The sequence below is a fragment of the Camelus ferus genome, chromosome 1 (assembly GCF_009834535.1).
Source record: "Camelus ferus isolate YT-003-E chromosome 1, BCGSAC_Cfer_1.0, whole genome shotgun sequence".
Taxonomy (NCBI): domain Eukaryota; kingdom Metazoa; phylum Chordata; class Mammalia; order Artiodactyla; family Camelidae; genus Camelus; species Camelus ferus.
The window spans coordinates 88,958,281-88,971,651 of NC_045696.1; the positions used below are offsets into that span (position 1 = coordinate 88,958,281).

The following is a 13,371-nucleotide window of genomic DNA, read 5'->3' on the forward strand; positions in this document are numbered from 1 at the left end:
TTGAAACACTCGAAGATGAGTGAACCCTGCAGATAGTGAGGGAAGAGCATTGCAGCCTGAGGAAGCAGCAGTAGTGGTAATAAATAGCTAACATGGGCACTGCCATGTGCCAGGAACTAGTTATGCACTTTACATATGTTAACTTATTTAACCCTTATTGTAATTCTGTGAAATAGGTATTTTATTATTCTCATTTTAAGATGAGGAAACAGGCATGGCAGGCTATTAAGTATTATGGCTGAAAATTGAAACTACACACTTTGACTCTAGAGTCCATCTTAGCAGTTACTGTATAGTGTGTTACAGAAGGCCTTGAAGAGAGAATTTCCAGTGTGTTAGAGGAATAACAAAGTTAGGATACAGCAGAATGAATGGAGAGAATGAAAGGAGCTTAGATCTGAGAGGTGATTAACTAGGGAGGGGATGAGGTAGAAAGATTAAAGTGGACTTAAGTCCTTGCAATGACTGGACATTTAAAGTAGAGAACCATTGGATGGTTTTGAAGAAGGGAATAACATGATCTGATTGACTTTTTAGAAAAGATTCGTTACTGAGTCCTTCCCATGGAGTCTATGGGTAGAATTCAGGAGGGCCTGGGAACTTAGAAAGAATATTTCCTTCACTTAATAATGTAGCCAATAAACCTCAGTAGTTATTAACATTACCTGTGATTTTTGTCATCACCAATAAAAATCACATTATTGCAAGATATCCTGAAATACCATTTATGGTCTTGATTCCTTTGAAAGTATGTAGTAGGTATTAGACACACTGGTAGATTACAATTATGATAATGTGATAATGAAGTGCATATATTACAGTATTTTTTTGTATTTCTATTTTTTTTGCAACTATATATCAGTTTGTGGGGGTTTTTTTTTTGTAATCTTACATGTTTCGTTTATTTAAAAACACTGAGGAGGTGTCCATTGATTTGACCAGCCTGCTAAAGAAGGCTGTGACACACAAAAATTAAAATTCCCTATGAAGATTACTTCGGTTGTTGTGATAGTAATGGACTAGGAGAAAGATGGATGGCAAGAGTGTAAAGCGGGATACAAATTAGGAGGCTTTTGCAGCAACCTAGGAGAGAGATTAATAAGTTGGACCAGAGAGGAGGTGGTAGAGAAGTCAGTTAAGTTTTGAAGGTTCAATCAGTAGAATTTGCTTAACAAACTGAATGTGAAATGTGAGGGAAAAAAGAAGAGTCAGGGATGGCTCTAAGATTTTTGGTCTGTGCAACTGAAAGAGTGGAGTTGCCATTTGCTGAAAATCTCTTTGAAATTATTAATAGATTATTAATAAGTTTGAGATATTTATTTGGCATTATTTTGAGTATTACTTGCCATTTCTACTTAATATGTCTTGGCATATATAGTCATTAGAATGAAGTGGACCTATACATAGAAAGAGCTTGAACTTTTGTTGTTTCTGAATGTTTGAATATTTTTGCAGTGAGCATGTATCCATGTGTTAGGTAACTTTAAAATGAAAAAAAATGTTAAAAAATTGAATGGTTAGAATATGTGATAGAATAATTATGTGCTCTTTAGAAAGAATAAAACAGATCTGCATTTACCACCATGGAAGATCACTAAGACCTACAGATAAAGTAAACAAAAATAGGGTGAAGAACAAATAAATAGATAAGTGTGTCAGAGTCGTAGTAAATCTAACAGTGTTTACCTTTAGGTAAAGACACTGGATAGATGGGAAGGTTCTCTCCCCCTTCCCCACCTCCCACCCCTTTTTAAAAGCAGTTGAATTTACTAACCTTGTACATGTTTTTTTTTTAATTTTAAAATTTATTTATTTTTAATGGAGGTACTGGGGATTCAACCCAGGACTTCATGCATGCTAAGCATGTGCTCTACCACTGAGCTTATATATACCTCTCTCCTGCTTTCTAAATTGGTTCATATAGGGGGTGAGATTATGGGTTCTTTTATTCTTTGTACATTTGTACTTTAATAATTCTTGTATTACAGTTTTAAAAAATTATGATACATCTAATATTACAGATCTAGTAATAATTTCAAAGCAGATTTCAGTATTTGAGAATGTGAATATGAAGATAGAAAATCATCTATATAATTATTATGAGTAAAATATGACTATGTACATATCTGATTAGAAGAAAAGATTAGGGAATGTACATCAAAATGTTAATAGCAGTTTTCTATAGGTGATGGAATTTGAGGTAATTTTTAAAAATAATTTTCTTTATTTAATTTCTTGTAGACTATGAGAAGACAACGAAATGAAGTTGTAGTTGAATTAAGGAAGGTGAGTGATTAATTTGGGGTACTACCAAATATAATTCTAATAACATTACAGCAGATAGAGAAGATAGCAAATGTATATTAGTTTCAAGTGCTTAATTAGCATTTCTTTTTCTTTTCAAAATGGAAAGATTGACTAAATTTGACAAGCTATTAAAGTTGGCAAGATACAGTTTGTCCACTACCCAAAAATAGAGAACACATTATCAGATGGTTTTTTCCTTCCTTAATTTTAGATGATTTATAGAAAGTATAAGTCCATGAGTATACAGTTACACCTAAATAGTTCTGCTATTTACATAGTAATTACTCCCTGAAGGGAACTTGTTACTTAAAAATTGTATCAAGCTTTTCAAGTATTAAAGTAGGTTAGTTGAGAATATATTTTTTAATTTGTCCCGGACATTTTAAGTGAAATTCATGTGGCCCTTGATTTTTATAAGGCATTGTTGATTTTTGTCTGATTTTGAACTGCCCAACTTTTGCTTTGACTTTGTTTTTAGGTGATAAAGAGAAGCTTCCAGATGATGTATAAAATGGTTTAGTACTTTTAAATGAATATGTATGTTTGGTTCTGGCTTAAACTGTACACTGTCTTTTTTAATCAAATTATTTCATTTTTTAGTTTGTTTTTACGTAGTTCACAGTTCATTAAAAATGTAATATTTGGAGTTTGAGACTCAAATTAGTGTTGCTTAAGTGTTTAATTCACAATTTGGTTTTGATTTTCTGCATTTGCATTTTGCTTTTAAAAGGCACTTTGTATTTTTTTGTAGGCACAGGATCACCTAAATTTATATGAAAGTATTTAGCTTTTTAAAATTTAACTGAAGTTCTTTTATTTATTTATTTATTTATTATTTTAAAGAATAAAAGAGATGAACATCTCTTAAAGAGAAGGAACGTACCACATGAAGATATCTGTGAAGATTCTGATATAGATGGTGATTATAGAGTGGTAAGTTGTTATTCTGGAAACTTAAAAATACCAATGAAAGATTTTTACATAAATATAGAATTTTAAGGTGATTTTTTAACTTAGTTTTCTCTAACTTTTTCCCCAGCAAAATACCTCTTTAGAAGCTATTGTTCAAGTAAGTTGAATTTTTTTCCTCTCTTTATTTCTTGGATTTAATAACTAATTATTGTGTATTTGCATCAAAAATTGTTTTATTTTTTATAGAATGCATCAAGTGATAACCAAGGAATTCAATTAAGTGCAGTTCAAGCTGCTAGGTAAGTTAAATTTCAAGGACATATTTAAATTTTATAACTTACACAAAACTCATGAGTACACTGACGCTTTAGTGTGCGTAGTATGTACAAATGCTAGGGAAAAGTTGATTTGACAAGTTATTTCTGTAGACTAATAGAAAACCATTACTTATAAAGCTTTTACCTTTTATTGATTAACAGGTTTAATTTTATTAAAAGTCAGATTTTTCAGATCCTGCCCTGGTAGCTAATTTTTCTCACAATCCTCATACTGATCAAACAGTAATAAAAACTACTGTAGCAGTGCACAGGCAAGTAGAGACATTAAGATTTCAGCCTACAGAGACTCTCAGTCTCTTTCGGTGTAGAAATATTAAGTTATTTTTGTATATTTCAGTTGTAAAACCTATGTGCTCACATTTTAAGGGGAAAATCAGGAAAACTTGCTGAGGCATTTGTATTTAATTAATAGGTTGGGGAAGACAGGTTGTGTCATAGTACAATATAGTGGTTGCTCTGTGTTTTTATAAATAAAAGAATAACACCCTGTGTTGTGTAGGGAAGAGATACTTAAGCATGAAGTTGATTCTAGTTTTAGAATTTCAAAGTACAAGAGTTCATAGGTTCACCTAATATATGATCCAGTGCATGAGTCCCTTTTATGTTTATTAGACTTTTCCTACTTTTGTGTATCCACTTTAAACACTTTAATCCACTTAGAACAGATAAGGAAATTATAGGTGGGCAACCTGAGTGTTGCCCACCTCAGGTAAAAGAATTTCTTAGAACAAACTTGGTTATGTAGGAAGGAAATCACAGAAGCTTTCACATCTCAAAAATGACAAATAGTGTTAATAGGAAGAATGATTAAGAAATTGAAGCTTTATGCTCATCATTGTCAGGGTTGATTATAGTATTGGAGCAAGAGCTCTTCTCAGCATGAAGTTCTGGAGATGATTAAAGCCCTAAGGCCCCTAAAGCCAGGCTTCTTAAAATATGATCTGTTGGTCCCTAGGAAATCCTGAGATAACTTCAGAGGGTATTATTTTCACCATAGTTCCAAGACTTTATTTGCCTTTTTTTTTTTTTTTTTTTAACTGTGTTAACATTCACATTGATGTTGCAAAAGCTACTGTGGGTAAACTACTGGCACCTTAGCACAAATCAAGACAATGATACCAGACTGATTATATATTGTATTTTGTACATATTGTATGTGCCATTATGTGCTTAAAGGAAAAAGGCTATTTCTCTTTAAGAATGTCCTCAATGAAGTAGTGAAAAAAAATTATTATTCTAATAAATTTGAAACCTTGATTAAGAAAGACTGGGTTAAAAAATGTCTGGGTTATTTCCTACTTTGTGCAAAGAATTGTGCCATTTATTATGGAAAATACTGTGGAAAAGCATGTGGAATAAGTTCTTGCTCTTGAAGAAATTTAGAACCTAATGAAGAAGGCAAAAACTATGTAAGAAATCGTGACGTTCAATAATAAATGTAGGTGTATGCTGTGGAATTCAGAGAGGGTATTGTGAAAACATATAACTTGAAATGGACTTTGAATAGATAGTTTGAATAAACAGGAAAGAGGGCATTCCAGGTGTGAGGAATTAGGATATGGAGGGCATGGAAATGAGACTGAAATGTTGGGACAGACAACTGACCTATTGTTGAATAACAGAGAATAAGGTTAGTTAGGTAAATAAGATGGAGCCAATGTGTGAAATGGTGTAAAGCTAGGTCAAGGAGTTTACGTTGATAGGGTAGTAAATTAGCAGCTATCACTTAGTTTATATAGGATCTGATTAAGCTTTCTTTTTTATATGTATACATACGTATTTTTATTAAAGAGCAGTCAGTTTACAATGTTGTGTCAGTTTCTGGTATACAGCAGAATTGATAAAGCTTTTTTAAACATTACCTTTATATAGTAGTTCTGGAGTTCAAATGGGTGAAGATTTGTGTTGGGTCACACTGAGAGCTTTTCAGCTAAAACTACATACAGTCTACCACATGTGTAAATGAATATTGTTGTTTTACTCTAAGCTCTATAAGAGCAAGGATGTCTGTCTTGTTCACCTTAGTATCTCTAATATCTCTCTGGATATTTTTCTGTGTATTGCTGTGCTTATTCCATTTCCTTTAGTTGCTGAGATGAGAATGTTGTTAAGCTTTTATGACCTCTGATTTGGTGTATAGAGTAGGACTGAAGAACTGGACACTTATGTTATGACACACAAGTCATAAACTTGTACCAGCATCCTGCCAATTTTTTGCCCTTTGACTTTGTTGTGACCTAGTAATGAATAATTTGGGATATATTAGTGACCTCTTAATTCCTTTCTTAGTAAGGTAAATGCCATGTTGAAGAAGTCTGCCCATTTTTTTTCTCTGACCACAAAATTAAGTCCAAAGGTAACACATATAAAACATTTAGTTATCTTTTTATGTTATATTTGGGACTTAACTGTTGGAATAATATTACTATACTAATTTTTAAAAAGTGGTAAAGTGGTTCATGGCTATTTTTTCCTTGTTAATAATCTATAAATTTGTAAATCAATCTTTTTATAATATAGAAAAGGCTACATTATATAAATTTAAAAAGTAACTTTCAGAAAGAGTATTTATGCCAGATATCCAGATTTATTATAATAGCCATATAGAATATGAATTTGAATTTAACTATATGTCATTAAGTTTCACATATGGTATATATATATATCTTTCTTATAGGAAGCTTTTGTCCAGTGATCGAAATCCACCAATTGATGACTTAATAAAATCTGGAATATTGCCTATTTTAGTCCATTGTCTTGAAAGAGATGACAAGTAAGTACATTATTTTAAGAAATAATTTAGGATGTATCCTTTATAGGAGACAAGATTTTCTAGTAGTTAGTTTGATCTTGAAAGAAAAAAGAAGGGGCTGTAAGATGGAGTGGAAAAGCCAAACTGAAAAGCAATATATAAGATGTGTTTACACCAAGAGAGGAAGGTAAAGGCCAAACAGAAACTTTCAAATGATACATTTAACTTGCAAGCTTTGAAAATTGTAAGCTTTTTAAAATTGGAATTCAATCCACGTTTAATTGTGAAATTTTACCAGCTTAATTTGACATTTGTCAATATGTTAAAACTGTCATTTTGACGATGAATAAGTAGTCTGCTAGTCAGTCTAGTTTAGCCACATAGATACTTGAGAATACTGTTTGGGTAGTAATGTGGAGGTATCTTAGTAAAGAGTTCTTACTAAAAACAAGTACACCTGAGGAGGCTGTATGCATTATATAGTGAAGAGATATTTTAAATAGTCATTGGAGATTAAAAAAAATGTGCTGGATACATAGATATGTTTTGAAGCAAAATATTTAATGTAAAATGCTAGAGGGGAGGAATGGTTTGTAGATACTTGGGCCAATATAAAAATCCCTACTTGTTAAAATTATTATTTTTTTTTTTGTAGTCCTTCTTTACAGTTTGAAGCTGCATGGGCTTTGACAAACATTGCATCTGGAACCTCTGAACAAACTCAAGCAGTAGTTCAGTCTAGTAAGTTGGTTATTAACAGACAAAAATGTAATTTTCAAATAAGTTAATTTTTTAAAAAACAGTGCTTTTCCTAAAAGAATAGAGTTATTTATATTATAAAATATTAGCTATTCTGTAACACACAGGGTAATTGAAATAGGCCAAATTAAGTATGTTACTTTGGTCATCTTGTCCCAGTGACTGACATTTTCCATTTCCAAAAATGCATTTGATTCTGAATCTAAGAACATTTCCTAATCATAGTAGCAGGTTACATTCTTGTAGTTAAACTTTATTTATAGGGCATCACATAAATAAAAGTGTTTTTCCATTGTCCTACTACCTGTTGGCCTCTCTTAATGAGATTTCCCTCATACGTTTTGGGGAAATCTTTTATAAAGTAGTCCTACATAAAAGAATGGCTTGCAGATTTTTTTTCATTGTCATTATAAGATTGATTGTCTTTGTGTTCCAAGAAATGTAAGTGGGAAATAATTATTGGAAGTAATAACCTGAGTTTTCATGAATACCATTTGATTCTTTTCCTAAGCAAAAAAATTAATAATTTTAAAGAAAATACTTTTAAAAATCCCTTTCAAGTTTGGAAGCAGTATACTTGTCTAAGCTTGTTAAAATCTTAAGCAATAATTTCTTCATGATTTTGAAGAGGAACAAAACTATAAGCAGTAAGCACTGTAAACACTTGTATTATAATATTACATAGGAAAGATAATTTGGGGTTCAAATGGTCTTTGATTTTGTTTTGTTTTTTTTGGTTTTGTTTTGTTTTGTATAGTTGACTGTTCAGTAAATTTTATGATTTCAAGACGATCCCTCACTCTTCTTCCTTTCTCTTTTTTGTTCTTTAAAGATTAGAAGAGGCTTAGAATTTAACACTGCTAGTCTGTCTTAATATACCAAAAGTAATAGATAAATGAATTACTTTTTATTACAAGTAAGCATGATTGATCCACATGTACTTAAATAGCAGTTTTCAAAGCAATATCAGAAAGAAGAAAGGAAATAGAAGAATCATTTGTTCAGTGCAATATTATTCTGTTAAACCTGTCTCTGTTTTTCTCATCCTTGTTAAGCAACAGAATCATTTTCTGATTCAGAAGGTGGCACAGGAATCACTGGCCTGGCTAAAGACCAATGTGATGTTATTTAAATTTTTATATTTGAAAGTTACTTCAACAATTAAATTTTTTTTCCAAATTTGAAGATAATGCTGAATCTATAAGTAATTAATCTTAAAATTGGAATTCAATCCAGGTTTAATTGTAAATGAAATTTTATCAGTTTAGTTTAACATTTTGTCGATATGTTAAAACTGTCATTTTGATGATGAATAGTCTATTAGAAATTTTCCACTACTATTATTCTAATGAAAATTATTTAATAAGGATATATTTTAAATACATTTTTGATAGCTTTCTTTCTTTTGAGGTTTCAACAGAGAAACAAGATTGATTTTTGGTTTAGATACAGTATTTTTAACCTTTTTAAAAATTTTACTGAGATATGTAATTGACATACAACAGTATCTTCAAACATAAGTGATAACTTATGTTTTCCTCCTTCAGATGCTGTGCCACTTTTCCTGAGGCTTCTCCATTCACCCCATCAAAATGTCTGTGAGCAAGCAGTGTGGGCTTTGGGAAATATCATAGGTTTGTCTAAACCTTGTAACACTAGTCCAGCAATTGTTATCATGTGCTGTCATGTAAATACTACTAGTAGTTGAAAGGAAAAACAGTTTGCCTTTTTCAGTACTAGTTTTTGTGAAATAGTTTACAGATATTATAGCTGTTTAAGTATAAACCCATAGTAAACAGAATGAACATTTTTGTTGCTTATGATACCTTTATATCTTTTTGTATATAGTTAGCTCTTAATTATTTGAATAATTGTGAAATATGTATATGATTTAAGTCTTTTAGTTTTTCCTTTATTATCTTAGGGTTCATTTTATTCCTCAACTTTCTCCACTACCGTAGAAAATAAGAAAAAAGGCAGAACTTAAACCAAAATTTTTCTCTATAATGGCAGTCCTAAGAAGAATCTAAATTGAAATTTTTTAATGTATCTTGTGGATTTTAGTACAGTAAAATGTAGTAGTGTTTTCCACTATCATCATGAGGCCATCCTCATACAGGAGGTATCTGTAGCTTATAGATAGTCTCATTAAATGTTGACCATGATTAGCATACCTTTTGGGTTTTTTCTGATAAATAATTGTAGGAAGAATAATTAAAGACAATTCCAACATTTCAGGAATTTGTTTTATAACTAGAGCCTAACTTCACCCAAACTCAAAAATTTTAAAACCTGTCCTCCAATGGAGAATGAAAAAATCCGGAATCTGAACTATTCTATGTCCCATGACATTAAAGTTTATTTTTGCAACAGATTTTGTTTTTTAATTGTTCTTAAATGGAAGTAATCAGTTTTACTTTGACACACCTCCTCTTCATTACCCTTTTGGGGGCCAAGTTGGAAGGCAAGGGTTGGTTAGTGTCCCACAATAAGGAGTTTTCAAATGGGAGAATTTCCCTTTAAACTGTTCTTGGCATATGGTATGTTAAGTACTATTAGGAATGCTATTGTTTGTGTATCCAGAGTCCCTCACTTTTATACCAAAGTTTAGATTTAGAAATACTGACACAATATCTTGGTCTTTGGTTTTTAATTCCAGTGACATTGTAGAATTAATTAGAATACATGAATGCAAAAAGAACAATCATGTTATCTTTAAATGCTAAATTGCATTTTTTTTTTCACTTACAGAATATAATATCTCAGTTTGGCTTTCATACAACAAGTTACAGTGACACTCTGGACGCAAAAATTAAATTTGGCACTTCTCTAGGGCAGTGATTCTCGTACTTTAGCCTATTATCAGAATTATTTGAAGGGCTTGTTAAAACACAGAATCCTGGACTCACAGAATTTCTGTTTCAGTAGATTTGGGATAGGGCCCAAAAAAATCACAATGGGAACCACTGCTCTAGGGGTATTGGTTCCCCCTTCCCTCCCTTTTTCTGGTATAGTTTCTAAGTGCATAGAGTAATTTATAATTAATACTCTTTATGCTTTGATACTGGATCATCAGTATTAATTCTACAAATATTTTCTCTGTAATAGTATTTCAGTATGTCTTTTATTATGTGAAAGTTTCTTAAACTGAAGAATACCATTGAGAGAGAAGATAAAAAGCAACAATTCTCTGTTCACAAAGTACATTAAAGAAGCCTTAGGCTTCTAGCATTTAGATGGCATAAGAACATTTTACAGGTGAACAGCTTATAAGCCTTGATATGTGAATAATGTGCAAAAAAAAGTCTTAGTACCTTATATTGCTTCTCGTAACTCAGAGACCTAAAATGTGAACTAATTTATTGGTTAAAACTTTTATATAAAACTGAACAGTGTATCTGGTTAAATACAGGAAGCAGCATATTGAACCAAGTCCTTTATGTTTTCTAAATTGCTTATTGTCAACATATTTTATTGAATTGATAAATCCTATTCCTACAGGTGATGGGCCACAGTGTAGAGATTATGTCATAAGTCTTGGAGTTGTGAAACCTTTGCTCTCCTTCATAAGTCCATCTATTCCTATAACATTCTTAAGAAATGTTACTTGGGTTATGGTCAACTTATGTCGCCACAAAGACCCACCACCCCCAATGGAAACCATTCAGGAGGTAAACAAGCATTTTTTTATTTTGTTTTTTAAACTAAAGTAGATATCTTTATGTGTATGTTTTTAATCTATGTATTTTTAAAAATCTGTATGGTTCTCTCTTCAGATTCTTCCAGCTCTTTGTGTTTTAATTCATCACACAGACGTAAATGTGAGTAAATGCTTCCCATCATATATGTTTTTGTGTATATATATCTAGGGCTTGCACTTGTGACATAGGGGAGAAAATGTTATGTTGGACATTGTGTCAATGTACTCGATCAGATTTTTTCTATTTCAGGAGCTGTAATAGTTTGGTATTTTTATATTCACTCTGTGTTTACCCATATCACAAAACACAATTTCAGTAAAGAAATCAAACCTGTTATTGTGGTTTCAGCAATGACGTGTGTGCATAAATGTATGTATTAGTGTTCTAAAAACTCACATCAGAAGTTCTTAAAGTTGCCAGTAAGTGATCTCTCTCACTAAGATTATATCTTTGATTGTTCATGAGCTTTTTGTGAAAGCTCATTTTGACAGCCTGATCAATGAGAGAACACATACACTTAGTGGTATTTTTATGAAAGATGCTAAAGAGAAGCATTTGTACTTTTGTGCATGGGTTTGTATTCATATACACACACCAAACCATGAATATTAGTTTCATTTCAGTAATTTCAGTAATTCATCAGTAATTTCATTTTTATTCTACTTCTTCATTTATAGTGACTTTGGTAGCGGCTTTACTTGGTATAGAGATAATTCTTGAGTTTCCAAACAAGGAAAAAAAAAATCAGTGCAGACTAGATTTTAAATATAATAAATACATTCTGCTCATTCTTACTAATACAGATAGCAAAGAAAAAGCAACACAAGAAGTATGAATGAGGTGGAAAACTACTGTGTTTACAAAGTCAATCTAGCTTTCAGTGTGTTAGAAGAGCTGGGAATGTAATAAGTAAGGAAATCATTTGGATAAAATGCATAGCAACAATCAGAACCTTGTGTGGTTCTTTAAAAACAGTTTGGTATAATCATCAATTTTTGACAAGCTCCTTCATTTCTTTACAATTTATAGGGTTAATACCTTTCGCCGGGATCTGTCTAAGGCATACGGAAGAAATTAAAGTTAGAATTATACTACATCAAGCAATGGCATAATATACAGACTTCATTAGATGAACGTGATCTTTGCTCTAGAGATATTTTTTGTAGCCCCAGATAGTCTAGGATCTTTAAAACACACAAACACACACACACACACACACATACGTAAGCAATTTTTAGTTTTGGCTTCTTATAGCCAAATTCTTCAATTAAATTATAAATGTTAATATTTTATTTTTAAAGTAGTTTCAAGAAATATTAATTTCAAAGCTTATAACTCTACTGGAAAACTAGACATCTTGGTTGACCTTATTCAAAGATGTATTGTGTTTTTTCTACTTGTATACCTCAGTACATTTGAGATTGTAACTCCATTTTTCTTGCTCTTAATATATCTTGAATTTCTCAAGCCAGTTTGCATTTTTCTTTTTTAGTCGCATGTTTTACTAAATAATAATATTTACTAAAAACAAAACCTGTTTTGGTAAATACTTAAAAACAAGTTCTTAAATCAGGCTAACAAAGTAAAATAAAACTGCTTCAAACAAACCATAAGTGAAACATTGAAATTACACTATAGTTGTAATTAATAAATTTATCATAGCAGATAAAGAAGTGATTCTGATGTGAGCATATTAATGGCATATTTAGTCTAAAAATGTATTTGAATTTTACATACAGTCATGCCCAGGTAACTTGAAATTTTTTGCCTGTAACAACAAATTTTGGCATATGTTGGTACTCCAGAAAGAAAAAAATAGTTACTTTTGTAAGTTGAAATTTAGTTGTCTCACATATTTTGATACCACTTTATATGTGTGAATTCTTTCATTTTGTGTCTTCTTTTTACATTAAAAATACCCATAGCACTTTCTTGAATTTCTGAAAGGAAAAATGGCAAACTGCTGTTCTCTTCTTTTAGGAGCTTCTTGGTCCTTTTAAACCTAATGTTGGTTAAGAATTTAAAAGGTTTTGGTGGGAGGGTACAGCTCAGTGGTAGAGTCCGTGCCTAGCATGCACGAGGTCGTGGGTTCAATCCCCAGTACCTCCATTAAATAAATAAATAAACCTAAGTATTCCTCCTCCCCCGAAAAAAAGGATTTAAAAGGTTTCAGACTTTTTTGGCTTGTCTTTTGACACAGAGTCTGTATCCCAGAAAGGCTTTGGAAGTAAAGAGTCAGGCACAATTATTCTTGTGTCTTTGTCAATAATTCTATTATTTAGCAATTTAACAGTTGTTTGTCATACTTCCTTTTGCATAACTTCTAATTAGGACTTAACATACAAAGAGAGATGAAACGCAGTGGCCTGCTATACTTCAAAATATGATCGAATTAGAAGTTAACTACAGGGGCTTCTTTTTTTTTAAGTGGTTTTGGCAGCTGGTATAAATTATCTGTTGTCTTTCTTCGTTTCTTCCTTCCCTTCCTCCTTGCCTCTTTCTCTCCTTCCTTGTTTTCTTTCTTTCCTTCTTTTCTTTCTTCTAGAACATGTTTTTTGATTATACATCTCACAGGTTGACCTATGATTGCTTTCATTGTTTT

At 31.5% G+C, this 13,371-nt stretch overlaps 1 protein-coding gene across 3 annotated transcripts in view; it reads left to right on the forward strand.

Annotated features, from left to right (window-relative positions):
- Window positions 1-13,371, forward strand: part of KPNA4 (karyopherin subunit alpha 4) — a 54,044-nt gene that overhangs the window by 24,836 nt on the left and 15,837 nt on the right. For all 3 annotated transcript variants that reach the window (XM_032485197.1, XM_032485206.1, XM_032485186.1), the window contains 9 exons: window positions 2,242-2,286; window positions 3,151-3,240; window positions 3,347-3,376; window positions 3,466-3,518; window positions 6,235-6,330; window positions 6,965-7,050; window positions 8,616-8,702; window positions 10,570-10,739; window positions 10,845-10,889. In XM_032485197.1, coding sequence (XP_032341088.1) covers window positions 2,245-2,286; window positions 3,151-3,240; window positions 3,347-3,376; window positions 3,466-3,518; window positions 6,235-6,330; window positions 6,965-7,050; window positions 8,616-8,702; window positions 10,570-10,739; window positions 10,845-10,889 — 699 coding nt within the window. In that variant the 5' untranslated portion in view covers window positions 2,242-2,244. The remainder of the gene's footprint in view (window positions 1-2,241; window positions 2,287-3,150; window positions 3,241-3,346; window positions 3,377-3,465; window positions 3,519-6,234; window positions 6,331-6,964; window positions 7,051-8,615; window positions 8,703-10,569; window positions 10,740-10,844; window positions 10,890-13,371) is intronic.